At 38.7% G+C, this 19,294-nt stretch overlaps 4 protein-coding genes across 4 annotated transcripts; 2 read left to right on the top strand and 2 right to left on the bottom strand.

The window, feature by feature from the left end:
* Nucleotides 1–1,340: 1,340 nt before the first annotated feature.
* trmu (tRNA 5-methylaminomethyl-2-thiouridylate methyltransferase) lies at nucleotides 1,341–8,489 on the bottom strand. Its single transcript, XM_042511007.1, is given in 12 exon segments — nucleotides 1,341–4,025; nucleotides 4,478–4,560; nucleotides 4,652–4,796; nucleotides 5,487–5,587; nucleotides 5,830–5,896; nucleotides 6,064–6,117; nucleotides 6,671–6,843; nucleotides 7,030–7,152; nucleotides 7,838–7,921; nucleotides 7,924–7,943; nucleotides 8,028–8,193; nucleotides 8,324–8,489. Coding segments are annotated over 12 exon segments (1,251 nt in total). The 5' UTR covers nucleotides 8,406–8,489; the 3' UTR covers nucleotides 1,341–3,872.
* A 70-nt stretch (nucleotides 8,490–8,559) lies between these two features.
* srr (serine racemase) lies at nucleotides 8,560–12,673 on the top strand. The gene is made up of 7 exons (XM_042511186.1): nucleotides 8,560–8,640; nucleotides 9,450–9,627; nucleotides 9,717–9,898; nucleotides 10,075–10,205; nucleotides 10,282–10,430; nucleotides 11,093–11,182; nucleotides 11,385–12,673. Exons 2-7 carry the CDS (start codon nucleotides 9,450–9,452, stop codon nucleotides 11,624–11,626), a joined length of 972 nt encoding a protein of 323 aa, XP_042367120.1. The 5' UTR covers nucleotides 8,560–8,640; the 3' UTR covers nucleotides 11,627–12,673.
* Nucleotides 12,551–15,342, bottom strand: tprkb (Tp53rk binding protein). The gene is made up of 4 exons (XM_042511187.1): nucleotides 15,109–15,342; nucleotides 14,822–14,944; nucleotides 13,535–13,711; nucleotides 12,551–12,891 (listed from the first exon to the last, which is right to left on the bottom strand). The coding sequence occupies exons 1-4, from the start codon at nucleotides 15,247–15,249 to the stop codon at nucleotides 12,805–12,807; spliced, it is 528 nt and encodes a 175-aa protein (XP_042367121.1). The 5' UTR covers nucleotides 15,250–15,342; the 3' UTR covers nucleotides 12,551–12,804.
* A 226-nt stretch (nucleotides 15,343–15,568) lies between these two features.
* On the top strand, nucleotides 15,569–18,847 carry alg10 (ALG10 alpha-1,2-mannosyltransferase). Its single transcript, XM_042511185.1, has 3 exons — nucleotides 15,569–15,902; nucleotides 16,644–16,841; nucleotides 16,934–18,847. The coding sequence occupies exons 1-3, from the start codon at nucleotides 15,738–15,740 to the stop codon at nucleotides 17,993–17,995; spliced, it is 1,425 nt and encodes a 474-aa protein (XP_042367119.1). The 5' UTR covers nucleotides 15,569–15,737; the 3' UTR covers nucleotides 17,996–18,847.
* The last annotated feature ends 447 nt before the right edge of the window (nucleotides 18,848–19,294 follow it).

The following is a 19,294-nucleotide window of genomic DNA, read 5'->3' as shown; positions in this document are numbered from 1 at the left end:
GTTAACCCACACTGAGTTTAAAATGAGTACAAAATGGCTCCGTGGCTCTCCTCCTCCGCCTCCTCCGCCTCCTCCTCTCCTCCTTATTACCATAAACCTGCTGTGTTCCCCCTCTGGGACGCTTTCACGGGGGGGCTTTTTTTTCTCATGGAGATTTAGGAAGTGGCCCCGACCGGGTGAGCAATGCGCGCAAGTGCATTGTTATGACAATAGGGTGAGAGTTGGGTAAAATTCCTAATGCGTGTTTGAGAGTCGCTCCCTCTTCAACTTTTGTATGTTGGAGGAGTTTGAAGCACCGATGGTGCATAAGAAAGACACGAAGAAGCAGAACTAAGACTTCAAATCCACAAAATCTAGAAAATGATGCTGACATGTCACACCAAAAAGCTGCGACTCTCATGTTAATATGATACAAAAAGAGGTGGACAGAGCTCCACAAGTTACATCATCAGTTTAAAAAACTGATTTCAGCAAATGTTACAGCTTAATAAACGAAATAATTAGCTAACTACGAATTTTGTGAACGATTGTGTTTTTCATGGCTAGTAATAGTTAAGTGGGATTTCTATAAGGGAGTTATTGATAATAACTTAATTATTATAATAAAGGGATAGGATTAAATGAGTTTATATTTCTTCCTACTCGTTTTTGCACGTTAATAAAGCCAATTTGTGAACAGAACTTATTGTGTCTTTATTTCTTTTTAGCTTTTGTTATTCATGTTTTGAACTCATGTTTTTGTTGTATTTTACACAGTTGAAATAAAGACATCAATCAGTCAATATTTTTGTCATGGTATCCCTAAGCAAATAAAAGCATGACTTCCTCTAGACAATTTTTTAAAAAATCCAGTAATAATAATAATAAAAATTAATAATGATTATAGCATTAACTATAATAATGATAAAAGATAACCCCGAGGGAAAAAAATCTAATCATAAATCTAAATATACTACTACTATTAAAAATAATAATAATAACAGCAATAAAAATAATAATAACAACAACAATAATAATTTATTGTGCATCTAATATTTTCTGCTCTGTTTTGGAACTTTTTTCCACTCTGTTTTGCATGAGGATAGATAATTTTGAGTCCCAAATGCCCAATTTTTAAAAAAAGATTTTTTAAGCTTTCTTTTTTCAGAATGACTTGACTGATTTAATATTGGTTATATAAAATAAAATCCTTAAAAAAAGGAAGGTCTTACTTTTATTAATGTTGTTTGAGCCCTATTTTTTCTGCCCCCCACAAGAAAACTAGTATTAAGATGACAGATGACAAACAAGGCTTTTCAAAAAAGAAAAATATCAAAAACAGTCAATATGATGAGGTCATATTTGTATAATTAGGTTCTGCTGTGACAATAATTTGGATTTATAAGAAAATACAGTAAGCTGATGGTGAAAAACAATACTGAGTCCAGAACATCAGGTTCACCCTGAGGAGTTCTCCTGTACAACAGCGCCCCCCTGTGGATCACTAACCAAAGAACAACCAATGCACAACTACATACTGTAATTCCCTCAGTGACTGTGGAGGTAATATTTAGGTATATGGACCATTGATAAATAAGCTACCACGTCACATTTTTAGGTTTATTCACTCTCAGATGTTCAACTATTTACAGTTTGTAGTTCAGGAAGAACGATGACTCACAGAACAACAGCCATTTGAAAGGCACTTAAAATGTTCCCATGCATATTTCAAACATCAGTTTAAAAAATCTTATATTCAAAAAATTGTAAAAAATGTGCCTGAGAAACAGCTGAGTTTAACAGTTTCATTGTCTTTTCAATTATTTGGAACAACTGAATCAACCGTCTCAAAATGTGACTGGCACGTGTAAAAGAGCGAAAATAACAAATGGCACCAAATTTATTGTTGTTATTTATGATATTTGGTTGCAACTGTTCACTCGTTTTTGGGGAAAATATTATCTTATATTTATAATCAACTGGCTTATTAACATCATTTCTGCTCAGTGGAGAAAACGTCCAAATAACACAAAAGATTGCAAAGTGACTTATTCGCACTTTGTTTCTACTTTTGTACTGAAGTAATGACTTCATTTATCAATTAACACACAAAAACAAAAAGCATCTTGCTTTTTGACAATGGTTCAAAGAACCGAGTAGAGTCTGATCACCAGTGCACTGTAGGTTTGAGGCTGGCAAAGAGGCAAAGTGAACATGAAGGAGAGTCAATCAGAAAAACAGGTAAAAGGAGAGAAACTCGTGAACAAAATGAGCCACCTTAGAGAAGACAGGAAAAAACTACAGTAAATGAAAAGTCTGACTCACATTATAACATCACAGTCACTCTGATTCACAGATAAGATGTCCAAAAAACAAAGGTACCCTATGAGCTTATAATAAAATACCACCAGAACCTCCATGTTCGTGGGTCACTCACCTTAAATAAGACGGCCTCTCTGTCCTGAACTTCCTGTACAGCTTATTCAGAAACAGCTATATTGTAGATATGTGTTATAGTACTTTTTAAAAACAATCTTCGTCATGTTTTGTCATTTTTATACACTATATGTACTTTCTTGAGTGTTGTTGTACTTTGCTTTTATTTCTTTTAATATATTTACTTTACCTTTCATGTATGCACCAAAAAAAGCCAAGCAAACTCCCTCTAAGTGAAATCCTACTTGGCCCCTATTTGAATGAACTTGAATCCTATTTTTATTCCTACTTTGAGGTCACAACAGTGATTACTATATGGAGACAAAAACTCTCCAAATATATGTTTTGGTTGATGGATTGTGTTCCATCTACTGAAAAAGTTTAGAGCTGAAAACCTTTAAAAAGTCGAACTTGAGCTGGTTTCCAATTCCAGATAATAAGCACAATTCCAGCAACTGAAAAAACATAAAGCGCTTCTTAAATACCAGATCAAGTACACCATACCTTATCAAAAGGTATTTTTGCCTTAAATAACCTTGAGTCAATGTGCAGGTCTTTGCAATGCATAGCAAACAGATCATGAGCATTCAGTGTAGAATTAGCTCAATAACAATAAAGCTGAACCATGTATATTACAAGCTGAAATTTATATACCAACCTGACAGCCATTATTGTGGTGTGGTATAGTAGAGCTGGGCAATTTATCAATATTATATCAAACTTGTGATAAGAGACTAGATATAGTCCTAAATTTTGGATATCGTAATACTCCAAGTGCTGTGTTTTCCTGATTTTAAAGGCTGCATTAGAGTAAAGTGACTGTTCTAGCTGTTCTATTATTTGTCTTTATCCACTTAGTCATTATGTCCACATTACTGAAGATTATTTATCAAAAATCTCTGTGTAATTATTTTTTGAAAGCACCAAAAGTCAAGCATACAATACTGATACTGGGGTATTTGGTCAAAAATATTGGGTGATATGGAAGAAATCAAAACTATTTGATTTTCTCCATATTGCCCAGCTCTATGATGCAGATCTATTCAGTAATGTTTGATGGAAAAAGTCTGATTTATGTTCAAAATGGGATTATTGTAACTTAGAAAACTATCTTGTTATCTTATTTTGCTATCTTTCTTACTTTACTTATTACATCTGGTCTCCAGTCCAAATCCCACTTTGGCTTGGATGCAGATAATTTAACCGTGTGGATAATCTCCTAGTGTTTTAACACTAAAAACAGTCCAGAAATCAACCCTTTAGTCCTCATATTATCAATACTGTTGACATGTTGAAGATGGACATTTAAAAACAATAAGCCGTTATAAATCTCTAATACGGCCTCCAGAACCGGCACTCTGTGTCATGGATCCCTGTCTAAGACACAGTTTATTTTCATGGACAGTGTGCTCTACCTAATGTACTGGACAGAGCGGCGGCCGGGCCACAAGGTCATCTCAGCTGGCTGGTTCTGGCGTCGGCTGCTCCTTGTGCTGCGCGGCTGCTAGTGCCCACTGCTCTCTGCCTCGCTGGAGTGTGTATTCACTGGGCCCCATTTGTATGATCTTTCCGCTACCCAGACACTCGTCTCCTTTGTAAAGCACAGCAAACTGCAGGAGGAACAGAGAGGACTAAGAAAACACGCATACGTTGATACTCAATTACATTCATTATCGATCCCAAGAGAGGAAATTCAGGTGTTGCAGCAGCAGAAAGACAGAGGTAAGTACAGATAAATAGAGAAGTAAAAAAAATGACAAAAGTTAAACAAACAACTACACAATAGCAATTGAAGATAAAGTTATGAGGTAAAGTGAGAGTGGGATGGTTAACAGCAAAGAGTCAGTAAATCTAGTATATATGTTAACTGAACAGCAGAATAATATATTGGTTGGAGTTGTTTGCATTTATAGAACATAATAGAGATATAAAATTGTGAATGATGTTGTATAACTGCTACTAATAATAATGATAAATGAAAATTTGACATTATAACTGATGTAACAGCACAGACCCGAGTAGATACACTGTATCAGCACCACATGTGTGTGTTCGCCGTTACCTGTCCAGGTGTCAGAGCTCTGACCGGCTGGGAGAGCGAAATCCACACGGAGCCGTTCATGTTCAGCGTCACAGTACAGGGAACTGGAGAGCACAAAAACGTGGTATTTTAATTTCGATGAGTAAATAACTTCTCATTTATCAGCATACGAGCACTGATAACACAAAACCCAACTGAGTGGCATCTGGTGGAGGAAGCGGAAATGACATTCCATCATCTGGGTCTTGACTAGTTCAGCGGGCGGGTCAACTGTGACCCAGTGGAAGCGGTCTGTCCGCATCGTGTCACGGAAAAGCGACGGATGATTGGTTTTTGGAGCCTGGGTGAGAAGAAATTAAAAGAATGAAGTAAGAGCAAAAACTGGTTGAGTTTAAACAGTGTTGCATGCTTGACTGCACCTTTAAAAAGTGAGCAACATAAATGCAAATTAAAAATGTTACCAAGCATTTTCATCCCGAAAGAAAAAAACATAAAATACTGTTAATGCCATCCCTGAGCTGGCTCCACACTTTTTATATTTCATGGTATTTTATTATTGTAGCATTAAATTGTGCTTACTGGATATAACATAATTGGAGATGTCAGTGGCAAAAATGATTAAAGCCAAACAATCAAACAAAAATGTGGGCTTCCCTTATCGACAAAGTTAAAGATCATATGTGCACAACCACTGGGTCAAAGACGCTGTACGTCTAATAGAACTTTACTGACTATCAAAAAGTTATTTTTACTTTTCATTAAGTGTGACATTTATTTATTTATTTTTTATGTTGCTATCTCCTTTTTTTTTTTACTGGAAATTACTTTATTTTCTTCTTCAGTAGATTCTTGAAGGTCTGTTAATGTGGTCGGGGTGGAGAGTTGGGGGGGTAGTGTTAAATATTAACAACACAGCATACAGTGCAGTGAACATATGTGTTATTGTTTAAATACTGCATTATATAATTCAAGAGGAGACAGAAGACAACAAAGATGCATCCACTTCAATAACACAGACAGACTTTCTCACCACAAACACGTCTCCAGTAGTGATGTCTTTGTCCACCACGAACCAGGGCTCATTCAGCCCTCCGATCCTCGCCCTCTGACCCAGCGTCAGAGTGAACCAGCCTGGATGGACAGAGACAGACACACAAGTTAATAACAAGAGAAGACGCAAGGAGTACACTATGAGCTTTTTTAAGGGATTGATGACGCATCAAACAGGGATTTTAAGGCAGTTTTAAATGTCTAGCATGTAAAATATAAAGAGCTATTACATTCTGTGTATGATATTGTAATATTGACACACCAGCTCTTCATTTTGTCAGAGAAGTTCACAATTTGAGAACCTTATATAACCATAAACAAACCTCTGTGTGTTCCCATCACAGTCCCGTCCTCAATGGAGACTAAGTTCCCTGGTTTAGGTTCCAAATACTGTTAACAGAAAAAAAAAATAAAAGGTTTACATGTATCTGTTGATAAATCAGAATCAAAGGGAGGAGGCTTTGTTCCAAATCAAATGAAAGAGGAAAAATAAAGATAATCTGGGGAATTTTGTCAAAATGTAATGCAGAATAAACAAATGAAGCTTTAATTCTTACCTCCAAAATAAAGTTTTCAAAGTTTCTCTCTCCAATGAAGCAGATGCCCATGCTCTGGAAAGATGTCGAGTTTACTGTTAGAATTCAATGTGAATTAAAAAAAACAAAAACAAAACAAAAAACACATCTCTATCAATGCAAAATTAGAAAATTTAGGGTTCCTGCAGCTAAAGGCAACTTATATTTAAGACATTTTAATGCCACTTAAAATTAAATGAAAGACCAATTTTACAATAACCAAAACTGAAGACAAAGAAGTATGAACCAATGCAACATTAAGTGGGACTTTTTGTCTCACGCTCAACACAAGAGTAGCAGAGAGCTGCATTCATGAGAACTTTTCTAGCATTGCACTTCCTTGACTCCCATCACGAGTGTAAAAAACTTTTTGCAGAAATTTCATCGAGCCTCATATGGATTGCCTTGCATCTATAAAATCCTTCTTCTCATGTCTTGGTATTTTAAAGATTTTTATGACATTGATTTAAGACATTTTAATGCCATTTAACACCTTATTTTTACATTCATGAATACACTTTTTAAGAATCTGCAAAAACCCTGCAAATAAATAAATAAATACAAAAACTGTCTATGTATGCATGACTACCTCTTTCTTCCTCAGCACATGGTGAAAACCTGCCTCAGCAGCAATCTTTTTGACAAAATCTTTGGTGAGTCCGGCCAGCGGGAACATGGTTTGTCGCAAGGCATCCTGGGAGATCTGACTGAGGAAGAAGGTTTGGTCTTTGAGGAGATCTGCTCCTTTGTACAACTTCACAGCTGACAGACAGAAGAGAAAAAGTACTGTTAGAGGGTCTGGAGTTAAAGCTGGTGCTGTGGATCAGTTTCACTTCCAGTTAGAGCAAAGAAAGAGTAAAAAAGACACAAAAAGCAGAGAAACAGTGACATATTTTATGCTTGAAAGAGGAGAACAATTAAACTGGGAGATGAGACTTCATCTCTTACGATTTCTAATCTCAAATCGATCTCTGAAGAGAGAGCTGGACGGCGGTGTGTGCGTCTGTAGGAAAACCTCCTCGTCTTCCTGTGACGTCCTGGCATAGTGGCCTGTTGCCATGGCATCAGCACCTGAGTCAACAAATGCAAAACAATAATTAAACACTTATTGTATTCTGTTTGGCATCAAAATAACTAAATCCATCTTAACATTGCAAAGTTACACCCACTGCTAGTAGACAGAGGCGTAGCACCAAATTCTGGGCCCTATGAGAGGGGCCTCACAGAGTGTCCATGTTTTTTCCTATAGAGTTCAGTCCTTTGACCCTTTGAAACCTGAGCAAATTGGTTTGATTTATGTAGGGACAAATAACACTGGGAAAAAGGCAATGACCAACTTGGCAAAAAAAATGTCCTACAAATTGCAAGAAATTAGTAAAAGGTGACAAGATTATGACCATACAATTAGTTTATTAGAAAATTATAAAAATAAAATATATATATATATAATAAAAATCCATGACATAAAAATATATGTATACATTGACATTTTTACAGTACTTTTTTCAGGACATTTTCTTCTTTTTCTTTTTTTTTTGTTTCTTTTCTTTTTTTGTTGTTGCTTATTTTCAGGTAGTTTTCTTGTAACTTTTAACAGATTTTTTGCTAATTTTTTGGCCATGTCTTATTAAGGTGGTGATTGCCTTCTCACCATGTTTTTGGAAGAACTCACAACCATTTGCTCTGGTTCTAAAGGGTTAACATATTCATTTCAGGGATTTTCGAGGGCCCCCCCTCTCACTTTATGATTACATACCCAGAGTGTTGATGGCATACTTGTGGAAATGGCTGAATTTGATGTGCTTGTTGCAGAGTATATCTGGGTTTGGTGTCCTCCCCTTTCATATTCCTTCAGTATGTTACTGAAAGTGACAAAAGACACACCACATTAAAGAGTGAAACAGTCACAAGGTGTCTATGGTGCATGCACGGCAGTAAAAAAATACCCGAACACTTCATGCCAGTACTCTTTGACATAAGACACTTGGTGGAAGGGGATGTCCAGGTCCTGACACACTCTGTAGGCGTCCTCACAGTCTTTCTCTGTGCTGCAGACCCCAGTTTCATCCAGAGAGTCCCAGTTCTTCATAAAAACGCCTGTCACACTGTAGCCTTCATGTGAGGGAGAGGAAAAAAAAATTCTGACTTTGTATTTACTCAAATAAAAGCTTTAAATGTTGAATAGTTGGCTAATCATTTAAAATAACTTTAAAATAACTCGGTTCAGGTGTGTTTTTCTCACCTCTTCTCTTCAGTAACAGCGCAGCCACAGAGCTGTCAACGCCTCCAGACATGGCGCACACGACGTGTCTAATAAAACCCATGTTTTTCACTTAAAACCTTTCTGTTAGTACTATTTTTCTTGTGCAACTAGTAAAAGTCTCCCTTGCCACTTGCCGGGGCAGCCATGTTTGCTGCCCAGTTAATAATAGTGTCCGAGTAGAAACACGCTTTAAATGGGAACTATTGTGTTGGTGGGAGCCGAAAAAAACGTAACACTGTAAACATCAATGAGCTGTCACTTTGTAAAGTCACGGAAAAATCCAAACAAATTATAAGGTTAGTGTGGACTAAGACTATAAACGAAATGTATTGTTTTGGTTTACTCATCGACTCTTTTGTAAAGAGTAGGTTTTGTTGTTCAACGTTCATAATAGATTTTCATAAATAAATCTGTGCGCGTGAACGGCTCACATGTCCAGTAACGTTATCAACATAAAGCAGGTAAAATCTAAACATAGTAACCAGCAGCTTATGTAACTGTTTACAATAGTATTAGTATCAGTGAGAGTCCGGATAGTATTATGGACAAATATAAAATCCAGAGACATTTGAGGATGTCTTCTTGGGCTTTGGAAAACACTAATCAACCCAACCAATCGATTAATCGAGAAAATAATAACCACCTCTTGCAGCCCTCGTTATTAGCACTTATTACTACCATCATTATAGTAAAACAAATTATTATTATTATTATTAGTATTATTATTATATGAACCACCAATCATTTATGAAATGCATGGTAGCTCCACAGTGCAAATGTATTTAAAAAAAGAAAAAAAAAACTTTTTATTGGGTTTACATGATTATACAACATTTGTATCAAAGACAAATACAGTGTGCCATCAGGGAATAAGGACATGTCTTTTTTTATATATAAATGGGTACTGGCCCTGCTAGACCCAGAGCAGTAACACACATACTGTACATAAAGAGGCTGCTCAACATTTTTTTTCCTCTACTCACAAAAAAGGTAACAAAAAACAAACAAACAAAGAGCAAATAACTACAAAAAAAGCACATAGCCACACTTTCCCTCTTAACAACGCAAATATATTCCTATATTAAATTGTGTGTTTCTGATACAGATGGCCGAGGTGTCTGCAGATGCCATCACCTTGGATCTGCTGAGAGAAGCTGGAGAGACGGTGAGATGCAGCCCCCTGGGTGTCATCAACACCCCCATGATCCCCTGGTGCCAGACAACCCTGACCCTCAACATCCACTGCAACATCCACATCAAACTGGAGAACATGCAGAGAACTGGTCAGAGGGGGAAAAAACACTTGGATTCATCTCACAAAACCTCATTTTAGCACTTCACTTAAGAGCTGCCTGTGATGTTTGATTGACAGGTTCGTTTAAGATCAGAGGAGTGGCCAATCAGTTTGCCAGGAGGCCGAAGGGTGGTCATTTTGTCACCATGTCTGCCGGGAACTATGGGAAGTCATTTGCGTACGCCTCAAAACACTACGGGTCAAAAGGCAAAGTGGTGATGCCGGAAACAGCCCCAGTGTCCAGATCCATCCTCATACAGGTCAGAAGTTACACCTGACAGATTTAAAACCTCAAAGCCATCACACTGAGGCAGGATGTGACATTCAGTCAATTTATACTATAATTTCCCGTTATTGTTGTCATTTTTTTGTCCACATTCATCTAGAAAATGATGATTTCCTTTGGTTGCAATAAAAGTGTCATCCTCGTCCTCAGAGTTTTGGAGTGGAGGTGGAGCGAGTTCCCACCTCCTGTCTGATGAACGTGGTGAACCGCTGTGTTCAGGAGGACAACATGACCTTCCTGCACTCGTACGATGACCTGGATCTGATAGCAGGGCACGCCAGGTACACTCAAAGGCTGACACTGGATGTTAGACTATTTAAACGTTCATCTGTTAAAACAAACGCTGTGTGTGTCCAGTCTAGGTATGGAGGTGCTGGAGGTGGTGCCAGAGCCGGATGTAGTGGTGGTGTGCTGTGGTGGAGGGGGGCTGCTGGCTGGTGTAGTAGCCGCCATCAAACTGTCAGGCTGCGATAAAACCAGAATCTATGGTGTGGAGCCAGAAGGAGGTAAAACTAACACAGAGGAGTATAAAAAGCGTGGATGGATTACTGAACGGGTCCTCTGGGCACAGCGGGCCCCCTGGCGTACACCTAAATAATGTAACTCAGACTAACTGAACAGACCAGCTAGACACTTAAAATGACCACAAACAAACATAAACCACTGCAAAAAGATGCAAAACAGCTACACAGAGACACAAAGGGGGTCACAACAACTACAGAGGCAAAATAATCACAAAGAAACACAAAACGACTACAAAGAGATGCGAAACAGTTGCAAAGACACACAAAGAGACTCAGGACTACAGAAGTATCACAACCACAAAGACACACAAAATGACTACAAATAGATGCCAAACAGCTACAGAGGCACAAAGAGACTCACGGCGACTACTAAAAGAGGTAGAGACAAACCATCCACAGAGACACAAAATGACTGAGGGATGCAGAGCAACTACAAAGTGATTCAAAATCACAACAAAGATATTAAAAAGAACCAAAAAAGACACAAAAAGCTGCCGAACAACCATCAAACCTGTGTGTCTTACTCCTCTGAAGGAGAGGTGCCCTAGGACCCTATTGTCTTATAATCCGCTCATGATTCACATTAGGAGCCTCTATGCATTTCAGCAGCTCAGTGGACCTGTTGTGCTTCTGTTTTAACTCAGCCTGCACCATGTACAAAAGTTTCATCGAGAAGAAGCCAGTGGGCATGGACGCCAAGAGCATCGCTTCAGGACTCGCGCCACCGTTTGCAGGTATCATGCAACTTGTTCCTCCCAGTCTTTCTTTTACTTTGAATAAGACTCTTGGTCATCTGCTCTTCACTCTGCGAGTGATGCAGGTACAAACCTCATTGTTTGGCATTTTCTGCTACAGCGGGTGACTAATTGATAAAAGACTAATCATTGATTTTCTTACTGTTTGTTTCTGTTCTTACAATGTGTATCTGTCTGCCAGGCACTCTGCCCTTCCAGTTGTGCCAGCGTTACGTGGAGGGAATTGTCCTAATAAATGATGAGGAGATCAAGTCAGCCGTGTCCACCCTCTACAGGTCTGGACTCGTGGTGGAGCCGTCGGGCTCTGCTGCATTCGCTGCCATCGTTAACAACAAGATACCCGAGCTGGAGGGGAAGAACGTGGTGTGCATCCTCAGCGGAGGGAACATCGGAAAAGACGAGCTTGCCAACTTCCCAGACTGACAAATGCACACCACTATGATGTGACCTCTACTAGATTAAAGAAATGTGAAGATGAAAAGCTATTCAGGTCCTCTGATTTGGAAAAATAAAATAATTTTCGTGTCATTTTGTCTGTAAATGTAATAATTCTAATCATATGAGGCTGTGTGTTTTGGAGGTGCAGATGAACTATGATGAAATGAGTTTATCTGTGAACTACAACATATTTTTTAAGCTAGTTTTCTACAACTAAACTCTTGATGAGCATTTAAAGTGCCACAATCCTAAGTATTTCTATATACATGTAATTTCACTGTAATTGTGTTTGTTTTAATGTGTGCAGTCTCAGTCTGGTTTAATAAACACCTCAATCCAAATTCATCAAGTCTACAAATGTTATGCCCTCAAATCTGAGAATTAAATAAAAAGTTAGCATCAAGGTGCAAGTAAAGTGATGCTGGGACTTTCTGTTTTCCACTTTCTAGAATTTTAGTATCCTTGCCTTTAAGAAAGATGGGGAATTCAAGGCAACTTGTAAAAACAAAGTTGCATCTAAATGTTTTAAACAACCAGTAAAATTAATGTTCTTGTCTCTTCTTTGGCTGGCAGGGTTTGACTGTATCTTTCATGGACTTTTTTGGATGTATATTCTTTATCCTCTCAAGATCAAGTTTACATTTAGGCCTGAGCAGTTTAGATCCATTATGTTACTGCTGACACAAGACCAGCTTTACATCACTGGCCCAAATATAGCTGTCACTGAAAAGGTTCAATGGAATGACTGAGAAGCGTGAAAAGTTGCTGCAGAAACTTGAGATGATGCTAAATAAAGTTTTATAACTTCCCTAACTCCCTCTTAAACTTTTCTTGCATCTGTCAGAGTCTAACGACTGCAGTATATAGCAAAAGTAAGCTGGAGAAAAAACAAGAATGCATGAAAAGACGTATGAAAAATAAGGTATATTTTCTTTTCAGCTGGGAACATGAACTTAACGTACAGAAAATGTGACTTTTTTTCTGTAGTTAATATTGATTTGAGTTGCATGGAGTGCACAGAAGACAAACTAAGCATGTGTTGGAACATCAGCAGCAGAAATAACATTATTAATATAAATCCTTATTCCATATAAAAAAAAAGGCAACCAATTTCTTTTCTTTTTTTTTTTTAAGTCCTGTCCTGGTCCCATTTCCTGTTGTAGCTACATGACGTCCTTGGTGGCCATCCTGCAAACAACTGCGTCCAGCAGAGTGCCACACTTCTCCTCCTGCGGGGTGACTTTATATAGCTGAAACAAAGGCAAAAAAAGGGGAAAGATTAACGAAAAAGCTACTGAAATCCATTTAGTGAGTACAGCCATTGGTGTCAGTTATTAAAAAAAAAAACAACAAAAAAACCCCAAACAAACGGAAATCACATTTTGGAAAGAAGCTGAAAAAACACAACTTATCACTTTCAACCTTTATCTAAAAAAGCTCCAGCTAATATTCACCCATCCAGATAATAAACAGTATATATACAACATGTGTGCATGTCCTGGATTTGATCAAATTACTTGTCTAACAAAATGCACACACGCAAGTCTACATTACACTCAAGATTCAAGAACCTAATTGTTATTATGCAATTGTAAATCTGTCATCCTAAACCAATGCATACTTTTAGAAAGCTGCATATGTTTACATACAGACATACAGAATAAGACACGAATGTAAAAGACAATAAATATTCAAAAATAAAAAATAACATGTATGTACAAAATATCAGCAATATTAAGAAGAAAAAATAAATTACAACTAACACGATTGCAAACAAACAGCAGCAGCAGCAACCAAGTCCAGTAAAGATATATTATGACAGTTGTGGAGGGGGTCACATAATATTAAATATATAACATAATATCACATCATATTAAAGCAGAGCTGGAGAACCTTTTTGACTTTTGCAAAATCCGTCAGTGAAGGAACATCTTCCGCTGGAACCTGCTGTCCGTTTACCCTGGCTGTGATGTCTGACACAAGCTGCGACTCATCTTTGTTGTGAACCAGGACCACCAGGACAGAGACATCACTATCAGAGATCCCAAACCTTTTGAACGCCTCTGAGATCTGAATTAGGGATGGCACACAAATATAATTAATTGCTGTTGTGAGTTTTGTCATGGAGATTATCATGTACATTATGACTTTTAGCTCATGCTCCTATCCACAGCAAGTTGAATACTTAGAAAAGTGCAACTAAAGAATAAACTTCCATCTCTACAAGTCAATAGTGCAGCCAGCTACCAATGTTGGGGAGTAACCAGTAAGATCTAATTAAGTTACAAAATGTTTTATTTGTAATCAGTTACAGTTACTGAGAAAAAGATATGCATTTAAATTACAGTTACTGATCAAAATGTGGGGTTACATCCCAATATATTCATTCTGTTGCTTTGCATCTTTTCGCTGGAATGCCTTCTTTTGACATCACCTATATCCTTACATTTTTCAGCTTTCTTGCTCAGTTTTAAACATTTGTTAGAAAGTAATCAAAAAGTAATCAAATTAGGGGTTATTGACCTAGCTGATTATTGGGACCAATATTTGGCATTTTGCCTATAATCTGTATAGGTATTTTAATTAAATGATGCAGATAATTAATTAATTTAAAAGTGCAAAGAAAGTGTCAATATGGGAGGAACTTTTACTTTGTAAAACCTCAGGGGGTTATTTTTATGTATTCATTTATTTAAATTTTCACTTGACTTTATAAAACAAATAGTTGCTGGGAACATGCCGTACATGATGTTGAACGTTTCAGTTTTGATTAAACATTTACTAAAAGCATTTGAACAAAGATTTGTGTTGGAGTTTGTTAAATTCCAAAATCTAAATATTGACAGAAAGACTTTCTTTTTTATCGTAAGTGCATTTTAGTTATCAGTCTCATTCATAATCGGTATCAGCCCTGAAAAAAACAATATCAGTCGAACCCTAAATCAAATGTTATGTTACATTACTTTGATTAAGTATTTAAAGTAATCACTAATTACATTTTAACAGCGTAATTAGTAATCTGCGTCCTTTTACATTTTAAAAGTAACCTCCCCAACATTAAACCTACCATTAGGTGAGAGAGCAACGTTGAAAGTAACACGTATTCACCCCAAAATATGATAAAAGCTTGGTGCTGTGACAATGATAAACAGAAAATGAAGTTAGATTTTGTTTACTTACATTATTAGTGGGTGACAGGTTGAAAATGATTTCTGAGAATAAACTTCTCGTCTTCATTTTCCCAATTTTCTGTAAGCTCACCGCTTTGTTAGCAGCTACCAGCACCTGGAAAGGACTCACCAGCTGAAAATGAAAAACAAGGTTTGATTATGAATGAATCTCCGACACCGTTTACTTCCCATTAGTAAAAACAAAAGGAGATTTATTCGTTAGCTGCTGAATCGATGTACAAACATGCAGATAAAAGTTTGGTAAAATGCTGCTTAAGCTACATGAAAGCGTCTCACCATAGTCGGGTTGATCAGGGCTCCTTTTATTTTACCCTCCACCGCACACTGCCTCAACTCTGCCGCATTTTTCACCTCCTTAAAAAGCACCTGAGTCACTCTGAGATCGGGAAAAAGTTCCAATTCGTGTGTTAAATTCATGCTGGAGATTTTAATCCACGAACTGTGAAGAAAGCCACGAAAATCACGTTTTACGTGAACGTCTGTACACGAAGGGGAACCATAACAAGGTGACACCACCCGAGAGGGAAGTTCCTATTTAGCATAACATCTCCGTAAAATAAAGAAAAACTGTATCTGAAAGTATTTTTATTTAAAAAGAACCACTTGTATAATTATGGTGATTAGTTTTTGACATAAGTGGGATGTTAAAGTATTTAATACAACCCGGATCTAATCAGTATGGAAGGGAGTTTCAACATCGAGCATGTTTCCGCAGTGGACCGCCAGCTGTCAAAAATCCAAACTCTTCCGTTTACAAATACTGGTCACAGTTCAGTCTGTTTCTCTCTGAATTGAGATCGTTACGCGATTTTAATCGGTGAATCCAGTCGATATGCGGTAAAGACAACATTATTACAGCTCCCTTCAGACTGCATTCACTTTTACAGCGGATTTCGTCATCAAACATGGAGAAATTTGAGGGCTACATCTTCACTGCTCTCTGCAGCACCAACTTTCTCATCTCCTGCCTGCTCTTCTCCAGAGTCACCCGGGAGCAGAGAGAGCCCTACATGGACGAGATTTTTCACGTCCCACAAGCTCAGAAATACTGCCACGGGAAATTTAACGAGGTAAAAAGTGACTTCCTGAGAGCTGCGGTCGCCATAAAAGCGAGTGTGTCCGTGTTGTTTAGCGGATTAAGGTTAGCTAACAGAGGAGCTTTTGTTTTTTTAAATGATGTGGCAGCTTTTAGAGCTTTTAATCTCAGCGTCGGACATATAGGATGGCATTAGTTGGGGGTTAATGTGCCTAAATGTATTGTAGGTTACATGCAGGCAACCTCTCAAGCATCATTCAGACGGGAGGGAAACGGAGATTAAAGGATCATCATCGTATTTCCTCTTTTATTTAAATGTCAATTCACAGAGCATTTTACGATTTTACGTTATTTCAAACCTCGTTTTTGCTTTTGCATTATGTAGGTATAAAATGTATAAAATTATGAAACGATAAAAAAGCTTACTTGGCTGATTGGTTGTCTTAATTCAGGCAGGGTGGATTCTTGTAAATGCAGTAAGAAGACGTGAGCCACTTGAAACTACTACGTTTGACTACTCCAGACAAATAAACAACATCGTATTTCAAACTATTTGTCCCCAGTTAGTAACAGACTTTCTGTTAGAAATTTATCATCTCTAAACCCAAGCTGAGATCACTCAGATGGCATCACCATGAGGTCATTAAGATTACATTTCTTAGACTTTGGATGGATCCCCCAGAGAAAATCTATGTTCACAGTCTGAGAAAAGTAAACGTATCTTCACGTAAAATTGGTAAACTGTCCTTTTAACATGGTGTCGATCTTTCCTCAGTGGGACCCGATGATCACCACTCTCCCGGGCTTGTACCTGGTCTCCGTGGGAGTCATCAAGCCCGTGGTGTGGCTCGCTGACCTGACAGGCCAGGTGGTGTGCTCCACAGCGATGCTGCGATTCATCAACCTGCTCTTCAATTGCGGCAACCTTTACCTGCTCTACCTGCTCATCTGCAAACTGCACCTCAGGGAGAAGGTATCATTACGGGAGGAGGAGGACGATCATGCTTTGGTGATTTTGTTGTCATTTTCTTGTTGTCTGATGTTGTCATGTTTCCTTGTTTTCAGACACGAACAACCTCACGGCGAGTGCTGTCAGCGCTGTCTCTATCCACCTTCCCCGTGCTCTACTTTTTTAACTTCCTCTACTACACTGACGCCGGATCGACTTTCTTCATCCTCTTCACCTACCTCATGACGCTCTACGGCTGCCACAAGGCATCGGCGCTCCTCGGCGTCTGCTCTGTGCTCTTCCGCCAGACCAACATCATCTGGGTGGCCTTCTGCGCGAGCACATTGGTGGCCGCCAAAATGGACGAGGCCTGGAGGGTGGAGCACACGAAAAAGAGGGATGAGAAGTCTCCTCCATCGCAGGTTCCGCTGTCACTCAGTGGTGCTAAGAAAGTGACGCTTTTTACGCTGGAGTTCCTCACTTCACCCAGTCACGTGAAGGCGGTGCTGCTGGTGGCGTGGCCTTACGCAGTGGTCGGTGTGGGCTTCTTGGCGTTCGTGGTGCTGAATGATGGGATAGTGGTGGGTGACAGGACGAGTCACGAAGCCTGCCTCAACTTTCCCCAGCTTTTCTATTTCCTCTCCTTCACCCTGTTCTTCTCCCTGCCCGTCTCGCTTTGTTACCACCGCACTCTTCGCTTCCTCCACGCTCTAAAGAAGCAGCCTCTGTTCTTCCTCTTCGTCACGTGCGTCTCCCTGCTCCTGGTGTGGAAGTTCACCTTCGTCCACAAGTACCTCCTGGCGGATAACCGCCATTTCCCCTTCTACGTGTGGAAACGGCTTTACCAGAGGCACGAGCTGGTGCGCTTTCTCCTTGTCCCTGCGTACGTGTTCGCAGGGTGGAATTTTCTGGACTCCTTTAAGTCGCGCTCACTGTTCTGGAGTTTGGCGTTCCTGGCGTGCCTCCTGGCTGCCACAGTGCCCCAGAAACTGCTGGAGTTCAGGTACTTTATCGTGCCCTACCTGATGTACCGCCTGCACATGCCCCTCCCCTCTCTTCCCAGACTCATTGTGGAGTTCCTCTTGTACACTGCGGTCAACACTGCCACGCTTTACATCTTCATCACCAAGACCTTCCACTGGCCGGACAGCACGGCCACACAGAGGTTCATGTGGTGAATAAAAGAGACAAGTATCAAGTGTCAGGAGTTCCCGAAATTCCAGTAACAAACAAAAATGACTCACATTTTCACCATTTCATACAGTGCAATCAAATGGCGCTCGAGAGCGCATAAAGGGATCGCCATATCTTACACTGAGAATCAAGAATGTTAGTTTTAATGTGACATGTGGCAGTGAAAATTAAAAACCATGTAAAGGTGGAGACTGCAATTCTGATTAATGACAATGAAGTCCCTTCATTACACTGGCTTGCTTTACTACACAGAACCAAACCAAACAGGCATCAAGTCGCCTTATTTTTTGATTATAGCATGCCGGCATTGTGGAAGCAAAAGAGGTGTGATGGGTGGGTCACATAATACAACAGTGTCGGCCTCTAGTGTTACATATAACATGTGTAGGGAAGCACTATAACAAGCCATACCAATAACATAATATTGCAACAACATGCATTTACCGTCCTCTGTGGTTGATCTTTCCCTCTGCTCGGGGGGTAAGGAGCTCATTCTACCCAATTTACAATCCCTTTTACACAAACATCAATTTGATGCTGTTACTACCACCACTGCCAGCTTAAAGGCGAGACAACTCTGTCCCCCAATTCCTCAATCATACCTTTTATACAGAATTGCGATTCAAAATCAAGCCGAAATATTCCCGCCTTTAAAAGGCAGTGTGGGGCTGTGTTCAAATCGCAGACCACCTTTAATGTAGAGGATTTGGGGGCTGAGTTATGCTGTGTTTTGTTTTCACTGACAAAAGCTACAAATGGAAGCAGGGCTGTAGATTAATTGTAAATAAATTCACAGTTACATGAAAATGACCAAGAGTTTTCATAGAGAATTAATTTTGTAAAAATAATAATAATAATAATAAAGTTTTCAGCTTTGACAATGACAGCGATGATATTAGTGTTGTAAAATCTAAATTATAATGGCTTGTTTTGATGAGAATTTACTGTGTATAAAAGTTGTTTCTACTTTACCTAAATGATTTTTGGTTTAAGTGTTGATTCTTTCCTAGGTTGGAAAAAAAAGATAATTTTTGACATTTTCTGGGAGTTGATGAGGCTGGGTTTGGTTTTCTTATGACTAAGAGTTTTGTACTTTAATTGTAAATACTATATGCAGCTCTGAAGGGATCTTTTGTGAAGCTGTTGACATAATCTGTAAATATGATTAAAGAGACCAAAAATGACAGCCATATTGTATACTTTATAATTGTTAATGTATGGGATGTTTTTGCAGTGATTGAGTTTTTTTTTTGCTTTCTGCCAGTGAAGAACATCAATGGACA

This window comes from Plectropomus leopardus, chromosome 22 (genome assembly GCF_008729295.1).
Source record: "Plectropomus leopardus isolate mb chromosome 22, YSFRI_Pleo_2.0, whole genome shotgun sequence".
NCBI classification, from domain to species: Eukaryota; Metazoa; Chordata; class Actinopteri; order Perciformes; family Serranidae; genus Plectropomus; species Plectropomus leopardus.
The sequence above is the reverse complement of the archived record's forward strand: the minus strand, read 5'-3'. Positions and strand labels throughout refer to the sequence as shown.